The following is a 26,713-nucleotide window of genomic DNA, read 5'->3' as shown; positions in this document are numbered from 1 at the left end:
GATCAAAAACAGAAAATTATCTATTTAAAAAGAATAGTATAATACTGTTTAAAATAAGATGGATTCATTTAGAGACAAGGATTAAAAAAAAAAGAATTTAGGTGGAATTTACAATTTGCTGTACTCCTTACAATAGCTTAGATTGTGACTATAACTATCTACAGACATCAGAGGGCAGCTGGACATGCAAATATAGTCCAACCACCAAAAGGCCTTTTGCACAAAAGATCTTTCCACAAACGTGCAGTCAGGTCAGCCAGATATGTATGTTTATGCCTATAGAGGAGAAAGGAAAAGCAGAGCTGTACAGTAGGGGAGCTGAAGTAGCTCAAGGATACAACAGTGAATGTGTGTAGATTACAGAAAGTCCACCTATTCTCCCAGTATGCTTACCAGCTCTTTGGAGTCAAAGTGGTGCCTGTTAGGAAAGGCCTGAGGACAGTGATCAACATTGATGATGGTTGCTGGCATGGTGGTTCAACAGCTTTTTTTTCTCCTGCAGGGTAGTCATGGCTGTGACTTCTTCCTGTTTTTGTATGTATGTAATGTTTCTTTAAATAAGTCAGTCACATCAGAGAAATAGCTACTACCTACAGGGAACCACGCACTACTAAACAAGTAAAACATATGAATGCTCTCATTTGTGGCTCAATTTGCACATGTATTAAAAGTGCTTACAAAAAAAATTAAAGTGTTGCTACCAGCAACCAATCACACCCTTGCTGTTCTTTTTTTAAGTTAAAAAACATAGACGTAAGTGGTTGCTTTAGCCTTCACAGTGATTTCTTTAAGAAAAATTCCTATAAGAGGCATGTAATGTTCTCCACCCTTATTTGGTTTCATTTTGGTTCTATCAGGGATAGGGCCTACAAAAATTCTCTGTGTAATTGGGGTTCTTATGCCTGCACATTCAGTTAGTTGTGAAGACAATCTCCTAGTCTCGCCCGAGGCATGGTGATTCCATCTCTTTTGCATTTGATTGTGGGAAGTGAGGCCAGATATCACTGGTTAATTAGACCATCTGCATGCTGGAGACCTTCTCTCATCAGTTAACTTCTAGAGGTCACTTAATTTGCATATTAATGAGGTAGGTGGGTCCAAAATGATTTTGCTGTTTCATCAGCTATAGAATATAAGCATTTAAAGATTCAGAAAAAAATGAAATCTATATGATGGTCAGTATTGATTTTGTAAAATCTGTGGATATTCTTTCTTTAGTATGCTCTGTAGAGGTATCCGGAGCTATCTTCTATCACGATTGGTATCTTCCTTTAAGTTTGTATGACATTCTCTCTATTGAATAGGATCAACTCTCATTCTCGCTGTCAGGACTATTTGAAGCCAAAGATTCAGCTAGTCCTTTGTGGCTGCCATTTTATCAGGAATTCATAACAGCTTTTGCTGATCTGCCATTTTTACATATCACTGTTTCACTTGTATGATTTCTAGTGAGACAAGCAGAGAGCTGGCTTCCTTTTACTGCGTACCAGAGAAAAAAGAGCCGTCTCCAGTGTCTGCTCTGCAGAGAAGGCCGATTCATGTGTAAATGATCAGTTGCCCTTTATTTGCTTGGCCTGTGGAGAGTACACATTGAGATAAAAAGCTTGGTGGGTCAGGGCTTAGTGTGCGCTTGTTTCTCCAGTGGCCACAATGACAGTGTTAGAATTGTTGTCAAAGATTATCAGGCGTACTATGATGTCTCTTCATTTTAATGCATGGGGTGAAAAGAAATCTTGAAGGCTACAGAAAATATGTCTACTGCTTATAGAGCGTACACGTAGATGCACACATGAATTTGAAATAGTGTGATTCGTATAATGCAGCTCCTTGCGAATAAAATTCATAATCTTAAAGAATAATGAACCCACATAATGGTAATAGAATAAGTGTGTTTATTTTCTTCCAAATAAAGACCTGTGTATTATAATATTCAAACATCAAAAACAAATATTACCTTATCAGGAAGTTCCATATCCAGTATAAAAGTACTCTAGAACACTTTCAGCCTTTAATGGTACAACTCCTATGAAATATAATTTTTTCATTTTCCAGCAATACCCAGTTGTACTCATTTTACTTCCCCTTTTCCGGACTTTTATTAGCTTCCTTTCTTTTTATGTCAATTTCCTCGTCCATCCTTGCTAACCTTCTTTATCTGTTATGTCTTCCTTCACATTTCCTTTACTTCCCCCTTCTTTTACTCCTACACTGGAGGCTTATACACACTACAGTGAGGCTGATTTACTAAAGGCGTTGAGAATCTTCACGTAATAAGTTGTATGAATATTCTTTTCAATTACTCAATCATGTAGAAAGCAAATTCCTATTAACTTGTTTCATCTGCTCGTGATTGGATATACAAAGTGAACAGGAATTTACTTTTCACATGAATGGATAATTGAAGTGAATATTCTCAACTAAGTACGGTTCAGACAGTAGCTTGCTAATTAGCAAGTACATATGTGTATATATAATATGTGTTGCATCATCTAGACACTGGCGATTGAAGAATTTATGCTACTTCTGTATATCATATATTTAGTGAAAATGTATAAGATGCATCCTGCTTACAGCGTCCTTCGGATGGAAAACCTAGTGGTGGCCACATTCCTGTGTGTATGTAGCGTTTTTTTGTCTCACCCTTTAGCTGCTTAACCAATGTTACCATTTTTATTTTTCAATGTTTTTTAAATGCAAAATTAAATTTATATCATGATACATCACAATGTTCATCGGCCTTTTACATTGTATTTTTCTCAAAAATCTAGAACTTATGTAATTCAAATGATTTTTAGTGTACACAAACAATATAACCCCCAAAATACCCAGTTAATTTAACAGATAACACTGTGCTAAGTTAAAGCGAACCTTGCAGCAAAAATGCAAAGTCCACTTTTTTCTTTCATGCCCTCTACCCATGACGAAACACTTTTCAAAAATAAGAAAAACACCTCAATATACTTACCTTACCTCTTTCATATGCAGTGGATGACATCCCCATCCTGTTTGGTGAGGTTCCAGGCATTGCTGAGTGCCTGTGTATATTTGAGGATTAGGTTATAAATTAAGTTTTAAGATAGGTTAATTGTTAGGCCTAATTTAGGGACTCCAATTTGATGTTATGCAGAGTGTAAAAGTAAATTTTATGAGGTAGGTTATTTGTTAAAGTACACCTAAAGTTTCCTGTGTATCAGGGAACTAGTTCGTAGGAGCCCAGATGCAGGGGACTTGCCAATAAAAACGGTACCTCCACACGAGTAAACCCAAATAATGCACAATCTCTCATGTGGTGGTGACCAGCACCGGAGCAGTCTGAAAGCTTTATAGCCAAACCAATATCCAAACTAGTAATCCGTAAGTGTAGCAGGGGTCAAGGGCAGGCAGCAAGAATAGTGGTCAGGAAGTGAGCTAGATTCGGTACACAAGAGATGCAACGCAGACAATATGCTAGGCACTAATGGGGACAAGCTCTGTAATAACCAAACACACAATGCTGGTAGCCATGCACCTTTCAACATCATCTCATTCCACTGCAGTGCAAGCAGGCACAGCCTGCATGAGGGTGACATCACTGCTCTGAATTCTGGAGTAGTGCAGCATCATTGTTACCCCAGGAAACTGTACGAGGTGGACTTTACTGGTAAGATCAACAAGTTTGTGAGGCTGTGGGGGTTGAAGGGAAAATGTGCAAGTGTAAATGCATTTACTATTATGTGCTGCAGCATTCTTGTTTTAACCACCTCCGGGCCGGCCGTAGTAAAAAAAACGGCCGGCCGGAGCTCTCTAGATCTGAGCGGGTGTCTTTAGACGTCCGCTCAGACACGCCCCCCTCGCGCGCGCCGCTGGGAAAATGACCGCAATTTAAAAACAGACAGCGGTGCCTGTTAACATACAAGCGATCCGCCGGCTGTAGAGCCGGCGGATCGCTTGTATTTTGCAACGATCGGTCCCTCCTCCTCTCCTCGTCTCTATTACATTGGGGGGTGTTTTGTAGTTCCCAGAATAAGGAAGACTGATAATATTGTTTGAGAATTCGTTCCAGTGCACAGGACTTTGCAAAGGCTCTAAGATTTCTGGGCAGGATCAACAAGTATATTTATGTGCTTAGCCTGAAAAAGAAACCTAATACATCACACATTAGCACTGGTAAGCTGCACTATATAAAATGTTCTTGGGATAAGATACACCTCAAATATAACATAAAGATGATCAGGTCTTTCTTCTGTTATGAAATCACAATGAAGGTAGAAGAGACGTGGCACGTCTTGAGCTTCCTACCAATCTAGTGAGATGGCAGATTGCTTACTTAGATTGAGGGTATAACATACAAATATGGAAACTTTATCTTTTAATTATCAATAGGTTCAAGAGGGGATTTAATAAATCGTCAGTGAACCCCCCCTTTAAATCCATCAGCTTCGTGTGACATCGAAGTTGACCATGAGAGGAAAGCAGAGTTTGTTACACAATGCTTTATAAGCACCAGCTAATTCTAAAATTACCTCTAAGAATGGAGATTACAAACCTACCCTGACAGCTCTACGTTCACTGGAAATGTGAAGATAATATGCATTTATTATTTGGCACTTTCCTGCTTTTGTTTGATATTCACTAGCCCTCTGGCTATGCCGCATCCTCCTTTTGTATGTAATGGAGCAGAATAACATCACTTGTATACAAGATGGGGAAAAAAAAACAACAAATGACGAATAAAAAAAAAGCCATCTAAAAAGTTATTGATGTGGTATGTTCATAATTGCAGAAGCTAAATATTTAAAGCACAAGTGAAAATTCACGTGTATAGTAAAGTCTTGATTTGTTCACTTCCCCACTTCCCTTTGTTAGACTTGTAAAATGGTTGACTGAATTTGATTAGAAATGTGATGCTGGAAGCAAGTTCTTTTTGAAGTGTTTTATTAAAAGCAAACTTAACATTCCAAGCTATTATCCAGAATTCCAAGCAATGCTTACAACAAGCATCTTACTGAATGATTTAACTCCTAGGGGTAATTTTATGTTCTGCTTAAACAGTTAATTGTCAGTGTTAAACAGTCTTGTTCCTTTATGAAGGGGAGTAAATAATCTTGATAAACGGTTATATTTAACCTCACACATTGAGCGTGGATCCCCATCAGTGTGTATCCTGTATAATATTAGATTGTGTTGGAAACTATCAATTCCTCAAAAAATACATACCATGTAAATAAGGTATTGTGTGCTGATGTTTTCTGTTTAGGTTTCATAGTGTCTTTTTATGATGTCAGTGCAAAGATTAAAGTTTATATCCATTCAGATATAAAAGAAACAAGACATTGCAGCTATATATATATATATGATTAAATGTGTTTGTAAATGCAACTAGTGTAAGTACCTGAATTTTACTTGGTATCAACCTCTTGTAATCCCCTATACTTCAGCGCCCTGTGACTGTGAGAAAGAAGGACAGCACAGAAAGCCAATTAGGCGTTCTGCATGCAAATGTGCTGATGAGGAACATGCTAATAAGAGTATAGAGCTGAGTGAGCAAATGGATGACCTCATCAGTCATCTGCTGCTCTTCTTCTGTCCATTGTGCTTTTACCTGGAGTTTAGCTTTACATTTCTAAGTCAGTGTTTTAGGTGTACTGATCCTGTTTTGTGAGCTGTTAGCTTTGTCAAGAGTACACTTTATTTCCCAAAGTCAAGCAATTAATTATACTGAACACTATTCTGATCTTACGGCACATAACACAAACTCAATGTAGTAAAAGAATACCTTTTAGATCCTTTTGTGAGAATTTTTTTTGGGATTTAGAACGCATGTAACCCTCAGTTACTTGAGGATGCAGGGCTGAGTAGACCTGAGCCAGGTTACAAATAAAATCATTAAAATCAATTCTCATGTTGGAGTTTTCCCTGCTCTGTTTCTATGATAACACGAGGTGGTAGGTGAGGCTCAATACCTCATTGCAAAAGAAGTTAGGAAAATAATATATAGTAGTATTTATCCAGATACTTTTACAAAGGAACCAAGGGATGGATTTTAATAGTAACCTAAATACTGATGCATAGCACTCTAAAACACTATCACCTTACAAAACATAAATAAAGACTGTTCAGCTTGTCCTTACTTCAAATGCATGTGGCCATGGGGTGATTTCCTGCCACTACTTCACCTCCGACTTCTCCACAGAGTCCACAGGCATGCAATTGTGAGGACACAGAGAAAGCTGTGCCCAGGTTTGATAAAAGGTCCTTCTACTACTAGCTACTTAATTGTTGGGTAAGCAGACCTCTCATTAGATGGCTGCCTTTAGAGAAGTGATTAATAATTTCTCCAAAGTATATATTAGTAATGTTCTTGCCAGACAGTTCTCTATTAAGTTTCATTTTTGGAATTCCTCTTTAAGCTAATTCACTAAAACTGACATGAAACTAGGGAGTAAAATCTTAAAAATGCATTCAAGTACCTTCACTATTAACAAAAATGTAGCTTATATGAGTATCTCCCAGCTGTAGATCCTCAAATCATCTCTGAATTGGTGCTGACACTGTCCTTCCTTCTGGAGGGTGGCTACTTTGAAACACACATAGGGACCATGGGGAACAAAAGTAGCCAACCACTCCAAACTCACTCCCATAATAGACTACAATGTCACATTTAGTTTACTAATTTGAATTAAAATTATAGTCCATCACAGGAGTGAGCTTGGAGCTGTGGCTACTTTACAATACACACAGGGACCATGGGGAACAAAAGTAGCCACCGCTCCAGAAGGAAGAACAGTGTCAGCACCAATTCAGAGATGATTTGAGGATCTGCAGCCAAGTGAGGCACAAATAAGCTACATATGTGTTAATAGTTAGGGTACTTGAATGCATTTTAAGGTTTAGTGTCACTTGAAGTCTACAGTCATATAAAATGCACATAGTCCCTTAATTAGCAGACAGCATAAATTATGGTGTTTTATCACATCTGTTAAAGTTTTAGCACAGATAAAAATCTTTTTCTCTATCATCCATTGAGGATTGCATTCTTGAACCAGTGTACAAAGTGAACAATAAGGTTCATCTTCCAAGAGAGTAAAAGATGAAACCTAATTGGTCACAATGGCTATCAACTTCACTTGTGTTCTTGTTTGTTCTTGTTTTCTTTCCTCCAGTTTTTTAAAAAAGACTCGCTGATAATTTAGACTATCGTTATTCATCTGTGTAGATGTTTAGTCAACAAAACAGTATTTTAAAATGTCATTAAATATATAAACTAGACTTATTTTGATATTTCTGGTTATATATATTAAATATTTGTAATGGATATTTGATAAATGGAAGGGAAATACTTATTGATATAGGAAATACATTTTTGCTACCACAACTGAATTCTTGTCTGACAGTGGTCACCTCTATGCCTAAAAACATGTAAACCAATTTAAAAAAAAATAATTACTCGCATTAATCCCCAGGTCCCGAGCATTAGATTGGACATTTTCATGTATTATGTGGGTGGCAAACATTGGTGTAAGCAAGCAATATTATTTGGAATTTTAAGGCTCACAAATCTGTGAGAATTCCAACTCTGTGCTAATTTGTGTCCACCCGCCTAATAGGGAGAGTGAGCCTGCAAGCAGTTACCAGCCAAATTTCTCACCTTATGTGCAGGATCATTTACAGTCATATACATGTGAAAATGTTATGAACATCTATATTGCATAAATCAGATTTGTACTAGGTTTAGTGAGGGTTAGAACAAGTGTTTCTCTAGCTATGGTCCATGGCCAATTGGTAGTCATAGAATGATAGTTGTCCGTTTTGTAGTCAACCTTCTGAGCAGAAATCTGAGTTGAATTTAATATGAATATAATGTCTAAACTTTGTGTATTACATTTTTCTCATGTGCACCTACCATAACTTATATCTGTACACGATAAATGCATGCTGTATTTTGTTAATAAAAAATGATGCTGGTTTTTTTTTTAGAAATGTTTTATTTTAAAAAAATCAGTAGAAAGATATTGGTAGTTTGCATACATCAGACAGTATAATGTAAAGCTAATGTAAGCGTGACACATTCACACTTACTTTAGGAATATTAGTATTTTATACTTTTCTTAGTGCTCGCTGCTGATGGTGATCTTGGCACAAAGGTCTTATTGGGTTGTAGTATAAGGTATAACAAAAAATATTTTTTTAATAAGAAAGTTCAACCACTATCTCTAATATAAAAAAGGCCTAGAATTCACAAGCAGGGGGGACTATCAAATTACCATGCTGTGGTGATGACTACAGAACAGTGGTGATTCTCCGATGGAGACAGACACCATGGGGTGGGTGGAGATGGGGCCTAGCAATTTACTCTTTACAGTATCCCCTTTTTTTAAAAAAATCTGTCTTGAAGAAACAAAGGGTCCACCACTGTTGATCTCTCCTTATGAAAATGCTAGTTGCCTTACTGTAATGCTGACCCTCTTTCTTCTATTCTTTAGATCACTAATCTGGAATAATTATACGGAAAAGCCAATAGGTTGGTGAAACAGACATTGAACTAGTTTTTTCAGAAGAAGCTTAGCAGTGAAAGTTGCTGTTTTTCTTTTATGACAGTTTCACTTTATATTGTGCATAAAGCCAAAACTTTTATATTAGTTTTGGATGGAGTGGGGAAGGGCTAAAACCCTTGTCAGGTTGTTTTTTTTGGCTTGCTGTGTCCTGCTGGGGAGACTTCCCATTAGTTCCTGTCCTGAAAAAAGCAATGAATAGAAATGTCTCATCTTAGAGAATTGTCAGAGGAACATGTGTCCAAATTTGAGGATTTCCTCTCATTTCTTTACCCACTGACTACTATTAACTAGAGGTGCACCGAAATGGAAATTTTAAAACCGAAACGAAATTAAAAAAATGTCAGGCCGAAACCGATACCGAAAATGTTTTTTATTTTTATTTTCTCAATTTTTTTTAATATTTATATTATGCCAAAAGTGCAATTTTCGGCCGATATGTTTCGGTGGCCGATATATCGGTGCATCCCTACTCTTAACCTTTGGATTTCCTATCACTTTCTGGTTTAATGTCAGTAGCCAAAAGCAAAATTAGAGGGGTGAATCTAATGAGGACACACAGTTAAAAAAAAAGGACACAGCACCTAACCCCTCACCACTAAAACTAAAAAGAAAATTTCCTTTACATTCACTTTTGCAGCAATCTTTTATTTTCAGGAAGTGTTAATGATACAAGATATTGCTGTCATTAATTTCAGACCAATAAAGTACATCTTTATGGAGGCTGGCAGTCACACACAAGTTGCAAAGCCTTGTCTCCTGGCATTCTGCTTCCTGTATCAATTTTCCCGGTTCCGCTTCCTTCTGCTGCTTTCAGTGGCTTGATCTATGTACATATGGCATGGCCAAGTGTGTTCTGTTCTCTCTGTGCTTTAAGTACAGAAGCCTTTTAAAATGAAATGTAAAGCAACCTTTTTTGTTTTAGTGTGGAATATAAATGATTTTCCTTCCATGTGTTATTTTCCTTAATGTTTTATATAAAGAATACAGTAAATGAATTGTTACTGACATTCTTTTCAAATAAGCTTCATCGTCTTGGTGAGGATACTTGTGCTTAAATAGTAAAGTGTAAAAAGTTGCGAAATCTTCTCTATTGTTATTTAATGTGTAAACAAAGTTTGTGAATCTTGGCATCTTACAATGTTGGAGAATGATTTGAGTGCAAGCAATATGGCATTGAGTGGGCTGGGCCGTATGATTGTAATCTGCTGCGATTCCTATGTGTTAAATAAGCTTCTGCACTCTTATTACAAGTGTTCATTAATATACTGACGTGAACAAATTTCTTGGTACCCTTACAGCTCATTGAAGCATTTAATTTTAAAAAGAATTGTCTCATATACGCCTGCATGCCTATGATATGCCATAGAGTAAAGCAAAGAAAGTGTTAAGAGATACGTTTTGATTATTGTACAATAGATATCCTAAGATGGCCTGGACAGATTTGTTGATGCCCCTAAAAAAAGATTATAAATAATTGGGTCTTTGTGACATTTCAAACAGTTTTTCTAATTGGTATTGCACATGTCTTCAATCTTGTAGTCAGTCAGCCTATTTAAAGTATAGGGGCACTTTAAAACAAAGTGCAGTTGTCTTTTAGACCCCTCTGAGGTGACGCCGCCACCTCCGCTCTCCCAATGCACTGGTGAATATTTACTGAGTTACTAAGTAATGGACTTTAGCCTCAATTGTTTACATCTTGCAGCGGATATCTCCTTCTCCTGGCTGTGCCTGTGCAGTACATCTACATTGAGTTCTATGAGACTTTTCTCCCTTCCAGGAGATGGAGTTACATGAGCCCTATAGAAGTCGGTGGAGAGGTACTGCGCAGGAGTAGATGTCTGCTACAGGATGTCAATGAACAACCAAGGCTGGGCCCATCAGAACTGGGTATTCATCATGTGCATGTGGGAGGGAGTGGTGATGTCGTCCTAATGGTTAAGTGCGCTTTGTTTTAAAGTGCATTTATCCTTTCAATGAAGAAAAATAGTCACTCTGCACACTGTTTAGTACTGTATCATCGTGTGCAAGACACTGAGCATGGACCAGATTGTTTGAGGTACAAGCTGAACTTCAAGGTCAAGGTGTCTGATGGCACCATCCATTGCTTTTTGGGCAACTGTGGGTTAAAATGAAGATGACCCAGGAGGATTCTACTGTTGAATGAAGAACATAAAAAAAATGCCAGACTGAAATCTTTCTAAAATGCGTGTTGACAAGCCACAATGCTTTTGGGAGAATGTCCTTTGAACAGATGAGACAAAACTGCAGCTTTTTATGAATTAACATCAGCTCTATGTTCATAGATGAAAAAAATTAAGCTTTCAAAGAAAACAACATCGTAACTATTGTGAAACTTGGTGGAGATTCGGTTATGTTTTGGGGCTACTTTGCTGCATCTGGCATAGGTCGCCTTGAATCTGTGCAGGGCACAATTAAACCTCAAGACTATCAAGGAATTGTGGAGTGAAATGTACTTCTCAGTGTCAGAAAGCTCTGTCTCATTCACCGGTCATGGGTCCTCCCAACAGGATAATGATTGAAAACACAGCTAAAAGCACCCAAAAATGGCTATGAACAAAACATTGGACTGTTCTGAAATAGCCTTCTATAAGCGCTGGTCGGAATTGTGTGGAAAGATCTGAAGCATGCAGTCTGGAGAAGGCACCCTTCAAACCGAAGACAGCTGGAGCAGTTTGCTCAAGAAGTTTGGGTCATACTACCTGTTGGCAGGTATGGAAGTCTCATTGAGAGCTACAATAATGCCTTGGTTGTACAGATTGCCTTTAAAGTTGTGCAGCTTTTTGGGTTCTTCTTTTTTGTGGAAGGATACCAACAAATCTGTCCACAGATGTACACCCATTTGCACACAAACACAGATTATTATTATTTTACATGTATCGTTTGCTTTGGTTCTAAGTCAGGCTGTGTCAAAAGAATTGAAAGCCTATAAATAAAAGTTCACTTGTTGCCGATAGAAGCAATATCAATCATGACAAGTTTTACAACTTTCTCAATAGATTGTTTACCCAGAGTGTGGTTGGAAGACATGGGATCATTTCCTAATCAGAAGAAAATGGCTAGGTCAAGCCACTGTTATTCCATGCCTATGGGTAGTTTCATGCAGGCCAAAGACAGCAGATGGCAATTAACCTATAGGAAACAATTTGACTGTTCAGGAAAAACTGATATAAACATGACATATACATACAATGTGTGATCTCAGTGATTATTTAGGATGTATTTATTGGAAACATTTTGGGGAAAAATAAGACATGGAATCAGAGGGGTTGGTATGGGCATTGACTCACTGTACTTCTTTGTTTTCTATTCTGTTTTTAACATTTAGAAAAGTGTTACTATGGTTTACAGAATTTACTTTTTTTTTCCTTTAATTGTCTATAGGTGTGCGAGGTACTATTTATGTCTCTCAAACCAAGACAAGATTACAGCTTCATTTAATATCAAGTTGCTTTAGTTCCTCCTGCCAGGCTAGTAACTGTGTCATCTCATATTATGACTTCCTAGAGACAGCTAAAATGGCATCTTGAATGTTGAACACTGAGCTGGCTAATAAACTGGAAAGGCGCTCTGGCCTGAGAGAATTTCATGTTTTTGTTTTTCTTTTGTGTTTTTCTTATCCCCACAAGAAATCAGGGACAGACACAAATAGCAGAGTTATTGCAGAGTGATAATATAATAAAAAGTTGCAGGCTTCCCTTGCAGCACTGGTGTTGTATACAGAAATGAGAGGACATCTCAAAAAAAAAAAGCAAAACTTAAATGGTTTACAAGTTGAATGTAATGCTTTCCTTCTGGTTTTAGCAGGGTTTTTTTAACCACTGACCTGGAACAAGTGTGCATGCTCATTAGGGCTGCAGCTAACGATTATTTTCATAATTCGATTATAGTTACCAACTATTCTCATAATCGATTATTATTGATTTAATTGATTAGTTGGTGCATCCCTAATGCTTATCCTTTCAATGTCTTCTATATATTTCTTTATATATAAAAAAATCTTACTAAATGGAATACTGATTTCCCGTCAAGCTCGAAGCATAGTCCACTTAAACAGTGGTATGTCATAGTTGAGTACTTTACAAATGTGCATTGCACTTTAATGGCTTTGGCAGTCCGAAGCAGGCAGAGCATGGTAAAAATTAATGGAAAAAAAATATGAAAGGATCGGTCACATGACTGGCTCTCCCCTCTAATGATAGAGGTTAGTAAAATGATTATCAATAGTAGAAGGGGTCTGTTATCAAACAAACATGTTTTTTTTTGCCCCGAATGGAAGAGTAAAGGTTCACTCTAATATATTGTCAGGGATTTTTGTTCGTTTGTCCACCGCTGTATACGTATATACAAAGAGTAAGTACATTCACATAAAAAATATGGTCATTACAAGTTGTAAATATTTGTTTGCCACAGTCCAGATTACTAATTCAAGTGTTGAACGTGTAGACGAAGATAATGAAGGGGTTTGCAGAGCTGTTTTTGTATCGCTTATCTAATGGAACACTTAAAATTGACCAAAGTTACAGTAAGGGAGAGCAGAGGGATGACCTTATTAGATTTCGGGAGATATTTCATTGCCTAAACATGGGCTGGGGTGTGTGCTGGACCAGACTGTATTGCTTAATAGCATTGTACTTTGTAGGGAGGTCCAGGACCTTATCATACAGTCTGGCAGTGGTGTTATAGATCACAAGACTGGACAGAATTACAAATCCTTTGTCAGGTAGAGCAATGCACATTATGTATTTCAATCGTGTATTTAGTTACTTGTCTGGAATTCAACTTTAACCAAAAGTTGTTGGTTATGGTTACCAGACACCATGCATGCCTATTGAAAATATCCTTATGACCATGTGAGAAACATTTTGATAAGCTTGATAGATAAGATGTATTATTTCTTCCTGAGACTTAGTAACATTAGCTAATCCTCCAGTTCCACCAACAGTGTGTATTTTACAGGCAGCCTCACATATGCACAGATGAGCAATGCAGATTAGTTACATGTTTGGATATCCATGCAACATTTCCATAAACCTGACAGACGTTCTTATACTTCCACACTCTATTCAAAAAAAGAAAAAACATAAGGGGGCTGAAGTAGCCCCTAAATGCAAACTCGTGCTGAGAGATATAGGGAGTGTGTCATTGCTGAGCCTCCCTATTAAATTACTTATTGCCTGGCTGCCTCTAGCTTCAGTGCTTTGAATCACTGACCTGGACAAGCATAAGTTAGAACTTTGGATGCGTGTACATGTTCTGTGTCAGCAAATGTGAAAGTACTGAAGCCATACCAGGATAGCAAGATAACTAACATTTTTGGTAGTCATTCAGATATGGCAGTCTTCTTATTTTTCAGTACAGGTTAAGTTGGATCAAAATGTTAAGATTTCAACAAAATGTAGATAATCAAAAGCAAGTGAAACTTGATGCAGCTGTAGCCATACCCTAATCAGATTTTTGAAGGCAGAAAAGTGATGTATATTTCCTCATTTCACATTGTATGACTAAGTTTGGATAAGATTGGCTGTAAATTATAAATAACATTTCCTGATGTGGAAGAGGGAGCATTACTTCTGGGGCATCAGTGAATACAGATGTCTGTTTGAAGGTTATTAACTTGATGATTGCACAACTGGTATACTTGACCCACAGCAGTGAGCCGTCTCCATAAAATAACATGTCTCTCTTGTCTGCCTTTTTCAGCAGTGTGCATCAGTGCAAACCACAGTGAGGTCACTCTAATAAACTCGGGGTCACTAAATGCCACATCAATGTAAATTCAGTGTGGAGAACCAATGTCTTTTTTGTATCCAAATTGAAGAGTGAGTGAATGAGTGACAGCATTAGAAAGAAAGAACATTATAAATTGGTTTAGTGACATTACAGGCGGCTCCTAGATTGTTTTAGGAACCAAATCTTTTTATAAACCTTTTACAGTTTCCTAAACTCCAGAACAGGGGACAAAACGTAGCTTAAAGAACTACAAATAGTTTCCATCTGTGAAATGACTGCATATTTTTTGTTAGCCATTTTGTAAGCTGTGAAATCATATTAAATAATATATATCTGAATGCAAACACCCCGGTCTTGGGGTAATGTAGAATTCATTTGACCTTGGTTTACGTAGAATTGGACATCATTGACTGCTGCTTTTTTTTTTCTATTGCTTTAGTGTCTATCGGGTTGTTTTACTAAAAGCAAATAGGTTGTTCAATTGGCAAGTTGAGGTGATCTACTGACTGCTATCACCCAGTCATGTGCAAGCAAGAATACTGTTTTATTCAGTTTCCTTGCATGTGATTGGGTAATCTTCGCAAAGTGTATTTTCACCACATTAACTAAGCTAAGAGAACATTCCCTTGCAACATGAACAACCCATTTACCTTTAGTAAATTATTTGACTCAAATTGTTGGTGAAAAATGGGTTCTTAAAGCTATTGCATGTTGGCTTTTTATCATTACCCTATGCGCTGTATGTAAGTAGTTATCTTAGCAGTAAAATGTAAATTAATTTAGGTGCAGGTTTAAAGCAGTAGTAAATGTTCAGCAAGGTTAAGATATGGATTAGTGTTAAATGAGTATGTTTGCATTGTCATGTCATTGCTTGTTAGATACACTACTATCCCATCTAGTCTTGAAGGATAGACGGCTTGATCTGGAGATTGGCATTGAGATACATAGCCTCTCACCCTAAGGTCAGAGGTTCAAATCTGGCTCTCGGCAGGAGTGACTAAAAATCATTAGCATTTTAAAGCTGTTTGGTGACCCTTAAGAGAGCGGTTGGTCTTCTCAGTGCTATTCCCAGTTCACCACATCCAGAAACCATCATCGCAATTGGAGGCTTTAGAGGCTGCGGATAATGAACATTAAGAGTGAAGTACCTTCTCACCTTTTAGAGCTGTGTCTCCAGGGAGCGGCTGCCAGACAATATTTGGGTGATCTGTGAAATTTGCTTTTAACACTGAAACTCTGAACATTCAAGAATATATATCATTCTATCAATATTTGTATTTTAAATTACCTTGAATTACAAGTAAAATACTTGGAACTTTCTAAAGAAGAAAAAAACTCCCATAAGGCCAATAACTGAATAATATAGAAAAAAGAAGACAAGTACTGCAAAACTTTTGACTTGAAATAAATGGCAATTATGTATCTTTTTTTGGGGGGTAACTTAATAGACCCATGTCTTTTTTTTGTTTGTTACCCAGCTCATATGAATGTATGCATTACTCATTATATTATGCTAAATAATGTCAAAACGTATGTGAGTGCTTATTGGTGTAATGCATGATTCATTTTCAGGCAAGTTACAAATATGTGTCATTACCTGTTGTTATAGTTTTTATGGCAACACTGAGTAATCATCACTAACTATGGGTTCTGCAAAAGCAAGAATACACATTTTTTTATTCCATATCCATTTGTGCCAATTTCTATAACTCTACTCGTGCAAAGCTAAAGCAGGTATAGAGGCATTCACGGGTCTTGCAGCGGAGATAACTCAAAGCATCAACATTTTATTGTCATTGTGTTGGTAGAGCTCAGTCCATCTTATTGAAAGTGGTGAAAATGTACTATGCAAAGAATAACCAATCATGGGCAAAGGAAATACATTTTTTTTTAAAAACAGCATTTTTGCTTGCACATAATTGGGTGATGTAAGTCAGCAGAGCTTCACCTCGTTCACTAAACTAAGGGGAAACGTCCCCATGCATAGTGCAAAGTGAACAGCTTTTTTGCCATTTAAAAAAAAATCAATCTCCTAGAATGTTCCTCTTTTCTTTTTCTTACCCAACAGACACTTTCCTTCACCCTCAGGGTCAGTTTTCTAATCAGATGTCCAGTTATATTTTTCTAGTGCTAATTAGAAAATAAGAGATGACACCTGACTAGTTGCAATGGTTTGCGATTGTATTTTACTCTGTGAGCTATGGTTTATGTCATTAAGCTATTGCTATAAAAATTACTATTTTCATTGGAATTTCTACAATAAACACTGATTAAAAGTAAGGGTTGTTTGGATTTTTTTATAGAATATATTCAAAAGTTAGATAATTGATTGGTAAGTGTGGTTAACAGACTCTGAAAGGTATGTAATAAATTATTTAATTAATTGGTGTTTAACCTGTTGCCGTCCGCCCATTGTAATAGAACGGCGGGACGGATGTCGGCTATCTGCGGTTTGCCGTTACGAGACGGCTTCTTTTTTTTTTTGCTCTTGCGCGCCCCCTGGCGCGGTCACGAGCAAACAACATTAAACACACTGTCCATTGGACAGTGTAGTTTAAACAACATTGTTGCAGGGCAAAGTATTTTGCTCTGTTCAGTTTCTTCATTTTCTGTGAACGTTTACCCAAAAAGTTAAACCTAGAAAACACTCAACATGCACATTATCAAATACCTTGGGGTATCTTCTTTCTATAATGGGGTCATTTTGTGGGGCTTTCTACTGTCCTTGCATTTTGGGGCCTCAAGAAATGCGATATGCAGTCAGGGCACCAGGGTTGATACAATTCAAATATATATACCATAGTCTGTGGACTATATAACTTTCACACATTGTAATTAATTTACACTTTTTTTTTTTAACCAAAGAAATGTAGCAGAATACATTTTGATCAAAATTTATGAAGAAAGATTATTTATGTGCAAATTTTCATAGCTTAACATAGGGAAAACAGGTTTTTTTCAAAATTTTCGGTACTTTTTCCTTAATATAGTAAAAAATAAAAACCCCAGTGGTGATTAAATACCACCAAAAGAAAGCTCTATCTGTCCCCAAAAAAAGGATATAAAATTCATTTTGGTACAGCATTGTATGGCTGAATAATTGTCAGTAAAAGTATCGCAGCGCTGAATACTGAAAAATGGCCTGGATGGGAAGGGGGTTTAACACCGCGGAAGTCAAGTGGTTAAAGGTGTCTTGTGTGTCTGCTTTGCAGCTCAGTACTGCTTGGCATGTCTTGGAAGCTTATGAGGCTGCTTTTGGGATGCAGAAATCCAGAAGAGCCAGGCTGAACTGAAACCAGCATAACCTTTGCCATGGTTGACTCCTGGAGAGGGAAGAGCTGATGTGATGTGCAGGGTGTAAATAGAGTGCAAACTTAGACAAAACGTTGGGAATTGTAGCTAGCAAGGAGTAGGAGGCTGTATTCTTCCTGTTGACCTTGTTCTGGGTGTATACACTGTCTGGAGACCCCTTAGACACGTACTGTATAATGGGGCACAACATTAAGTGTATCCTGTGAGTTTCTGTTACTGGAGTTTGGGGCAAATGTATATGTGGTAAGTGATCACACCAAACATCAACCATAGCTAGTCCATTACCAAGCGGTTTGCAGGCAAGCACATTTTAATTTATGCTACAAGTGCTGTGCTATGTTTGTGTATACTAGCTAATGCTGGGTAGCATTTAATCAAGAACTAAGCTAAGAACTATTTTGTAGTGTTGCAAAAGACAATGTTGCTTTTCAAACTTTTTCTATATTTGTATTAAAAAAAGCATCTGTTCACCCAGCAGCTGATTTGCACAATCCCTAGACTCCTTGTCTGTCTTACATGTGAAAGGGCAGAGAAGGAACCTAGCTGATTAGAGTACATGTATATTTCATTGTATGCGATTATAATAGGGTGATCAGAGTTATGTTAGTGTAAAGTATGTAATTGTATTGTGATTGCCTTGCTAATGATATGCATATGAAATGTGTATGTTGAAAGTGTGAAGATAAAATTCAAGTAAAGGCTAATGAAAGGCTAATTTAGGAAAACTCTGTGGGGGAAACAAATGTAGTAAGGTGGATGTATATTGCATACTAAGTTCATATTGCATGTTATGTTTGCTTTACACTATAATTTTATCACCAGTGTGATGGGAACTCAGAATTACCAATCTGCCCATCCATTGGAGGAAAGTCTTCAATGGGAAACCAATTGGCTGCTGAAGCATTACTCTATTTCTACACAAGTATAACATAGGAGTGAAACAACCTTTAGGGTGGCTGTAGACAGCCTGATCATTACAATCATCATTCATTCTAATTTTGGGAATTGGTTGCAATCATTTGTACCACCTAAGGCTGGCCATTTACCTATCAACTTTTTTCGTTCAACCCTGAACGAAAAAAATTACGTGATTCCTTTATCAATACAAACAGCGTGTCGATCGAGGAATCGCCACTGTTTGTATTGTATTCTAACAGGTGCTGCCAGCATGTCAGAATACCCTATCAGAGCGGGCAGCTCATTGACTGCTGGCTCTGAAACTACAAAGATTTACCAGCTGGCTGCTTTGATCGAGGAATGCCGGCTGAAAGGGAGCCAACAGCCCCACACACTGTGCAAATTTCGGCCAGTACATTAAAAAACGGACGAAATTTGGCCACTGTAGTGAGAGGGACCAGCATCTCGGACATTCCAGGGTGAGTGTTATCATATTGAGACATTGTCCATGGAATCTGTTTGTCAGAAGACCAAAGCACCATTTGTGTTCTAAGGATCATGGCAAGCTCCAGCACTTGGTTGACCATTGCCAAGATAGGCAGATATCTGGAGCTCTATGTCATCTTAATTGTATAGCAATGGTCCTTTATGTGCATCTCTGGCCAATTTAATTTTTTCTGTTTTGCTTAGGGTTGAGAATGGCAAATTTGCTGTCTGTGCCCAGTTGAGGAGATTGTCCTTCACGTTTTGTTGCAGAGACACAACAGAAAGTGAGAGGACCTATCTCTAAAAAGTCACTGGCCTTCTCACCACAAGCACTGCTTATTGGATGATTTTCCCCTGTAAGCATCAAGCCAAGTTGCCAACTTACCTACTTTACTTCCTTTTTTCCTAGAAGATAGTAACACATTAATTTACCTTACCACACACAAGTCTAAAAATGTGGCCCAAGAAAAGTTCTCTGCAACTTGGCTTGTTCAGCTTTTTAAGCTGTTAACGGTCAACCTATACAGTAACGTTTTTAGTTGGTAAGATTCCATCGCATTTGTTTATATTTATTGTTTGAAAATGTACAAAACAGATTAACTTAAAGTGATATTAAAGCCTATTTTTTTAATTTCTCCTTTAAGGAGACCCTCCTTTGCTGGAGGATGTTGCTGTTTTTCTTTAAAAGTTTCTAATCCCTTGTTTTGTAGTGGCTCCCCGCAGCGCTTTTCCCCCCACCCCCTGCACAGGTGCCACCATAGCTCTAGTGGAGGCACCCGTCCATAGACACACAGCCCTGTGGCAGGCCACACCCCTTCCCTCTTTGATTGATGGCAGAAGGAGCCTATGGCTCCTCTGCCATCAGTATCCTCCCCCCGCAACTTAGAAGTTCGGGGAATGGAGGATCGCTTCGGACCGGCGGCAGGGACGAGTGCAGCTGAAAGGTAAGTGTGGGGGGGACTGGTGTAGAAAAAAGGTGATTGGCCGTTTTTTTACCCTAATGCAGAGAATGCATTAAGGTAAAAAACGCCCAGACCTTAATACTACTTTAACAGAAAACAAATATTAAAGTTTGTCTTTTTGGTTTGTACTATTTTACTATTTAAAAAAACTAAAACAAATTATAAAAGTAAATAAATATAAGTAATGCACGTTTTGTAGTAGTTTTTCTTTTTTTTTAGATATGAAATCATAGTAGATATTATTATATTATAATCCTTTGCGTCATTAGTAACATTCTGGTAGATATATTAATTATATCAATTAGTATGTCCAACCACATGCTATGAAGTCTATTTTATCATGCTTTATCTGCCTCGTGTGGACCATGACCAGCCCACTTACATTTCTGAATCTTCCAATTGTGTTGCCTTGTGTGTTTTGGCCTCATTTTTCCCATTTCCACCTCGCTCAGCTGCAGAAAACGTCTTCATTGTTGTTCTCCCAGATTGTGATACTGTCACAAAACTGTTGCTAGGCAACAAATGTGGTTACCAGGACTGAGCGAATAGCTGAAGGGAAAGAGAAGTGTTGCACCATTGTAGAGTAACCATAGCAATGACCTACTATTACAGAGTAAAGAATTAACATTAACAGTGTTGTGGTATGAAACATATGCGATGATTCGCATGAGTGCCAATCTGGGATCATTTTTCATAATTTACAGCATTTCAGGGCAGTCATTCCCCTTGTACTGTGGACTTCAGTCTCTTACGCTCTCTCTCTGATAATACACAGGCCAGTCATGATTGACATTTTGGGCTAAGGGAACTTCTCCCACTAATGAAGACTCGTCTTTGCTACGCTGACATATCAGGCTGGTTCTGTGTACCCATGGGAATAAGCTAGTGCAAGCAGCACCCACAGAGGATGAATATAAACCCAACTATTTCATATGCACAGTGAGATCAGGCTCAGACACTAGTCTGTCTGCAGGAGACTAAGGAGCAAAGTCACATGCTTTGAAGACCTATGACCTGCCACCCCTTTTGAATATATTTGCTGTAACTGACAAAGCAGGTGGGGATTCTGTCTCAGCGTATTGCCTCTACGTGCAGTGTATGCTCATAATGTTTAAGCCATTTATACTGCTGTGCCCTGGATTATGGTCTTCTCTTTCTGCAGGGAAAGTGTAATTGCCACATATACAGATTGGAGTCAGATATTAAAATGAAAATAACTCTCGGCTATTCTGCGTGTGAGATTTCTCGGAGCAGAAGGGGAATGAATGGTTGTGCTTGTGAGCAGCTGAGGCTGTGACATACTGTAGTCAGCCTTCCTGGGACAGGCCCTGCTGCTGAGTGGTGTTCACAAGCCAGATGCCATCCAGAGAGTATGGCGATACCCACAGCCTCGGCAGCTCCGTATGGTGTGTGATTTATAATGCACAAAGAGGAAAAAAGCAATGTTACACAATGAAAAGTAGCTGATTTGTTTTTATTGGCTTGATCACTTTGTGTCTGTACTATGGTATAGGCATCCAGTGGTGCATGATTCATCTGAAAATAACTGTATGATCTCTCCTACTTTCAAGGCATCATTCTTATTTTGATGGTGCTAATACAATAATTTCCTCTGGCATGCTGTATCTGCAGGTGCGCCTACTTTGTTTACATGTCATAATTATATACCCGTGAGGGCAAATCATTTCATGCTTAGTACAGCAAGGTGCAGAGGCGGAGGTGATTATAATGTGTAAGTGACTACCATTTCTTTCCCCCCGTTCTACTAATCCACTACCTGAAAGTTTTGGAGCACTTTCAGAGTCTTTTATTTAAATATTTACTGGGAAATCAGAATTGTTTGCTGCTTATAAATCTCATCATGCTGAACATGTATTTTAAATGTTATTATTACTAGGGAATTTAAGCAAATAATAGAAATCCTTCAGTAGCTAATAGTGAGGTGCATTTGCAATTTAGAAATTAGGTGGAGCATGCTATACCTCTGATTTGGAGCTCAAGTTGAGGTGTGTGTTGGCCTATGGCAAGGTTCAGGGGCTCTAAAGTTGTAAAGAAGAAGTAGCAGCTTTAAGCTGACCATATACTATACAATTTGGTTGTGCAGTTCCCTTTTGATCTACCACCAACTATATAATGTAAGGGCCTGTTCACTGGATCCATACCGAATAGATTGTTTAGCTTTGTCCCTTATATGACATGGTTTTTGTAAGTGTAAAGGAGATTGTACAGTCATGCTGTAATGTGTATAGTCACCCGTAGTCATAGCTAAAGGTACACACATTCACTATTTGCTGCCTGCCCTTAGGGACTTGTTGTTTGTGGTGTTGTTATTATTTTTATTAATAATAATATTATTATCACCCGGTAACGTATTGGTGCATTGGTCGGGTCTTTTCTGCCCGTGCGCGCCCGCAGAAAAAAAATGCCGTCTGGAGACAGCAGCCCACCAATGCTGCAGTGCCGTCCGTCCGTTTTTTACGGACGGACGGACGGCAAGTGGTTAAAGAGGAACTCTGGCCAAAGCTTTTTATTAACCCTTGCAGTGAGGCTACCCCTGCACTTCAAGGGTTAACTGCTAGTTTTTGTTATTGGGCGAGTTATACTCACCCAATGCTCCCAGCCGGCTTGCTTTTAGACAGATTCTTCCATCTTCTCTCCCCCTCCTCAGCTGAAGTCTTAGGCCCCGTGAATCATCACATTCTATACACTGTATAGACGTGAAGATGTTGAGGAACATTCCAATGCTGCAGCATAGGAGAAGGCAGGCTTCAGAGACCAGAGAAGCAGGGGACCCGGCTTAGCGGTTCAGGTGAGCACTTAACCCTTTCAGTGCAGGGGTTGCCCCCCTGCAAGGGTTTTAAAAAGTTGTGCCCGGAGCTCTTGTTTAAAATCACATGGTTCAAACTGGCATTAAATACAAACTCTGGCCATAGCTGTTTTGTTTTTGTTTTTTAAAGTGTTTGGAAGGAATATAACTTCTCTGCGAAATCATGTTTGGGAGATTTCAAGAAATCAATGGGATAGGTGGGTGTCGCACAGACAGGAAGACACCGACAGTAAAGACCTAAGTGAGCTTCTAACCTTTTCCCACTCTACCCAAAACAAAAAGATTTTTTTTTGGCCGGAGCTTTTTGTTCTATATTATAATTTACATAAATAAAGAAGGTTGTGATAAAAATGACAAGCTTAAGTCATTGTGCTTAGGGCGCTCTCACACCGCGTCCTGCCTATTCCTTGTGTTCTTTATATCGGCCTAAACCTCCGTCGTTGGCTGAAGAACTAGAAGACATTTCTCACGTTACTTTCAGTGAACCAAAGTTTGCATAACCCCTTACCTATGTATTCTGCCTGTGTTAACTGTTACCCTCTGAAACACAATCATTTCCCCTCCCTATCTTACTCTCATCTGTCAGCAGGTGAACAGTTTTGTATTCAGATGTCAAATTCATAAAGATTTTTATTTTAAATTCCGCGTTTTGCTTTCACTGAAAGTAATTACTTGGGTAGCCGAGGAAACAGTTTTCCGATGTGAAAGTTAGCCTATGTTTAGTTCTGAAGCTGTGGGTGTAAACTGTCCACGATCTTCCGTATTCTCATCAAGAGTCTCTGGAGGAGCAGAGGGTGGGACTTCCATAACTACAACATGCTGCTGATCTGTAAATTAATCCCGGGGAAATAACATAACATGCTTTCTAGAGTATAGGTGTAAACCTGGAGAACGTTAGGTGCCACATGTACTTTAAGTGTTGAAGGCTCCTCACTCCTGCCGTAACAGGTGTAGAGGAAATATTACATTTTTTGTATGGGGTAGTATGCTGTGCAGTACCATTGAATTAATTTGTTCAGGTTTTTTTAAAGCTAGACTCACAAACTGGGGAAAAAAAGTTCATTTATTTTAAAGTAACTTCAGAGGATTTCTTTTTAATAATGAAATCTAAAGAATTTGGCACAAAAAACAACTCTCAAATATAAAATGTATAAATAAATAAAGCTACTGCGTGCATGGCATGCTTTACACTAAAGATTTACATGTATTGCTACCCAATACAAACCACAAGCAATGTTAGTTGTAGCCTACTTAGATTGTAAGCTCTCGCACGCAGGGGCCTCCTAAACCTCCTGTATTGAAATTGTATTGTAACTGTACTGTCTCCCTCCATTTGGCACTGTTGGCACCTTATACATCTTGTATAATAATATTAACAACAATAATAATAGTTGGTCAGACTAATGAAATGTGATTTCTGATTAATCGCAATGTTTCAAAGCACAGCTAAGTTTTTTTATGCTGGTATGTAACAACTTAAATAATGCATGGAAATAATTTTATTTTATTATTTACTTTTATTTTGTTTGACGTAAACTTAAAAAAATAACTGACCACCTTCTGCTCAGAATATGAAAATTCTGCGAAAAAACAAATCTTTAAACTGAAACATGTAGGCATCTTTAGTGTTAAAATGTTACAATCTAAAAGTTTTTAGTGATGGTTGTAAAATATTTGTTTCAACAATCTATTGTTACTGTTCTAGAGATTCTTTAGCAGAAGGTTGTTCTTTAGCACTAGATGCCAGTCACTGCTGTGTACGGCAACATATGCTCAGCTGTTAACAGTTGTGTGTAGGGGCCCTTTTACCTCCAAGATATTGCCGTCACTGTCTGAAAGTTTCTTCTAGAAATACTAAGCAGTGTGTTTGACTAATGACAAGTTACAATGACACCTCTGACTGCAAAAACTGACACCATTAATAGCCTCTCTTATTTACGAAAGGTGATAATATGAAAGGTGGTTACGTTTAATTAGCACTTTGCACCTTTTTGTAAATAAGGTACGTCATTTTGTTGTAGAAGATATTGTAACAGAATACATCAAAGTTGTTCTTGGCAAAGGGACAATATTCTTTTCCAAGATAACACCGAAAACCTTATTCCAATTTCTAATGCAATGTAATATCTGTATATCACGCCTCAGCACCAATATTATTCGTCAGGATCTCTTTGTAGTTGGCACGTAAAGCATGGTATTTATTCCTGATAAATGATACATGTACAACGAGTCATGTTTTAAAGGTTGTTATGTAAAGTAGCTGGCATGAGCTTGACAAGTTTCTGTAGTTGTAGAATCATGAAAGTGAATTATGAAAACCTATGAAGAGATGATGGGTGTGTTTCAGAACAATTCATGAAACTGTTGCTGTTTCTTAGTTACCCTATAAAACATACATAATCTAGGTGGTTGTACTAGACAACGCCAGCATTGTAGTTACATGGAAAGTAAATCATAGTATTTTATATGAAATATAAAAGTCTCATACATTGGTAATTTGGCATTTTAAACAAGTATCTTTGCACAAAGTAGGACATTTATGTGGCTTTCATTACAGCTAATCAAATGCTTTCTTTCTGTGGGTATAGAATCTTTTCTGTAGGTATTTATGATGCATTCTGGCATTTATGATGCATGAACCCTATTGGGTCTTACTAATGGCTCACAGGGAGATGTCAGGAAAGTGATAATAAAAGCTATCTGGATGCGTATGACATCTGTGCCTTAAAACAACCAGAATCCTGGCCAGGACACTATCTGCAGGGAGTTTGCATGTTCGCCCTGTGCTTGCGTGGGTTTCCTCCGGCTACACCGGTTTCCTCCCACACAAAGACATGCTGGTAGGTTAATTGGCTCTAGTCTAAATCACCCCTCATAAGTATGCATGTGAGATAGGGACCTTAGATTGTAAGCTACTTGAGGGTAGGGACTGATGTGAATGTGAAGCTATGTAAAGCGCTGCGTAAATTGTCATCACTATATAAATACCTGTATTAAATAAATAATAATTTGTTCTCACTTACTCATCCCACCTCTTTTCTGTCCTCACAGGCACCGAACGCCATGAGCTGACCTCGTGGAAAAGCTTCAACTCCATATTCAGGTTCTTCAAGGAAGCTTTGGAAGCCAAGAACACAAAAAGCAAGACAGTATCTACCAGACGCTCCAACAGAAGAAAGAGTGATGAATTTTAAAGAAAAGAAAATTGTACAGATTCTGCCCAGCTCCCTCACCACAATGGTTTTTATTCTAGTCCCTCAGCCCTTCATTAGATTGTTTTCCTCCTAGAGCACATGGTCATGATGTATACATTTAAATAGCGTTTTACATTATTTCTAGATGAGTGCAACTGTCAAAGCAATATGGATTCACTGGTTGTGCTTCCTGTGGTCTGCTGCTATGATTTCGTGCTGCCCATCACAGCACAGATTAAGGCTGACAGCAGAGCTGCACAGTACAGCATGGTGCAAGTCTAATTGCCCTGACATCGCCCTACACTTTAAGTTGATGCCATAGCTTGTCTGCTATTTCACTGCCCTGGGCCCATTCACTCATCTTACCTCTGTGGCCCTACCTGCTTAACTCCTGCTATGCCAAGCAAGAAATTGAAGGCCTTCACTGCGTGAAAGAAAAACAGTTTAACCTTCGTTTCCTTTTATTTTAGTTCCGTTTTTACTGTTTTATGTTGTAGCTAACTCTTTCTGTGCTGAAGTAAACCTTTGAGCATCATATAGTAGAATGTTCCCTATACAAGCTTAAACCTTTCCTTCATAAGATGGGTTACATTTCCAGGGAAGTCTTTTAATTACAGTTATGCGCTCACACAAATCTTTTCTGCTTTATATTATTCATTATATCAAATGGTGTGTGTTATTTAAAGTATAATTCAATATTGCTGATGACTTCTTAAGACATTAATGATGACATTTTAAGGCAGAGCAGTT

The 26,713-nt window shown here is 38.1% G+C and overlaps 1 protein-coding gene across 1 annotated transcript in view; it reads left to right on the top strand.

Annotated features, from left to right (window-relative positions):
* The window catches only part of FAM172A (family with sequence similarity 172 member A), a 401,693-nt gene extending 375,253 nt beyond the window's left edge, over positions 1 to 26,440 (top strand). The window contains exon 11 of the mRNA XM_018566649.1: positions 25,821 to 26,440. Coding sequence (XP_018422151.1) covers positions 25,821 to 25,963 — 143 coding nt within the window. The 3' untranslated portion in view covers positions 25,964 to 26,440. The remainder of the gene's footprint in view (positions 1 to 25,820) is intronic.
* Positions 26,441 to 26,713: the final 273 nt, after the last annotated feature.

This window comes from Nanorana parkeri, unplaced genomic scaffold, assembly GCF_000935625.1.
Source record: "Nanorana parkeri isolate BGI_ZX_2015 unplaced genomic scaffold, ASM93562v1 scaffold966, whole genome shotgun sequence".
Lineage (NCBI taxonomy): Eukaryota > Metazoa > Chordata > Amphibia > Anura > Dicroglossidae > Nanorana > Nanorana parkeri.
Note: the sequence above shows the minus strand (reverse complement) of the source record. Positions and strands in the feature narration are given on the sequence as shown.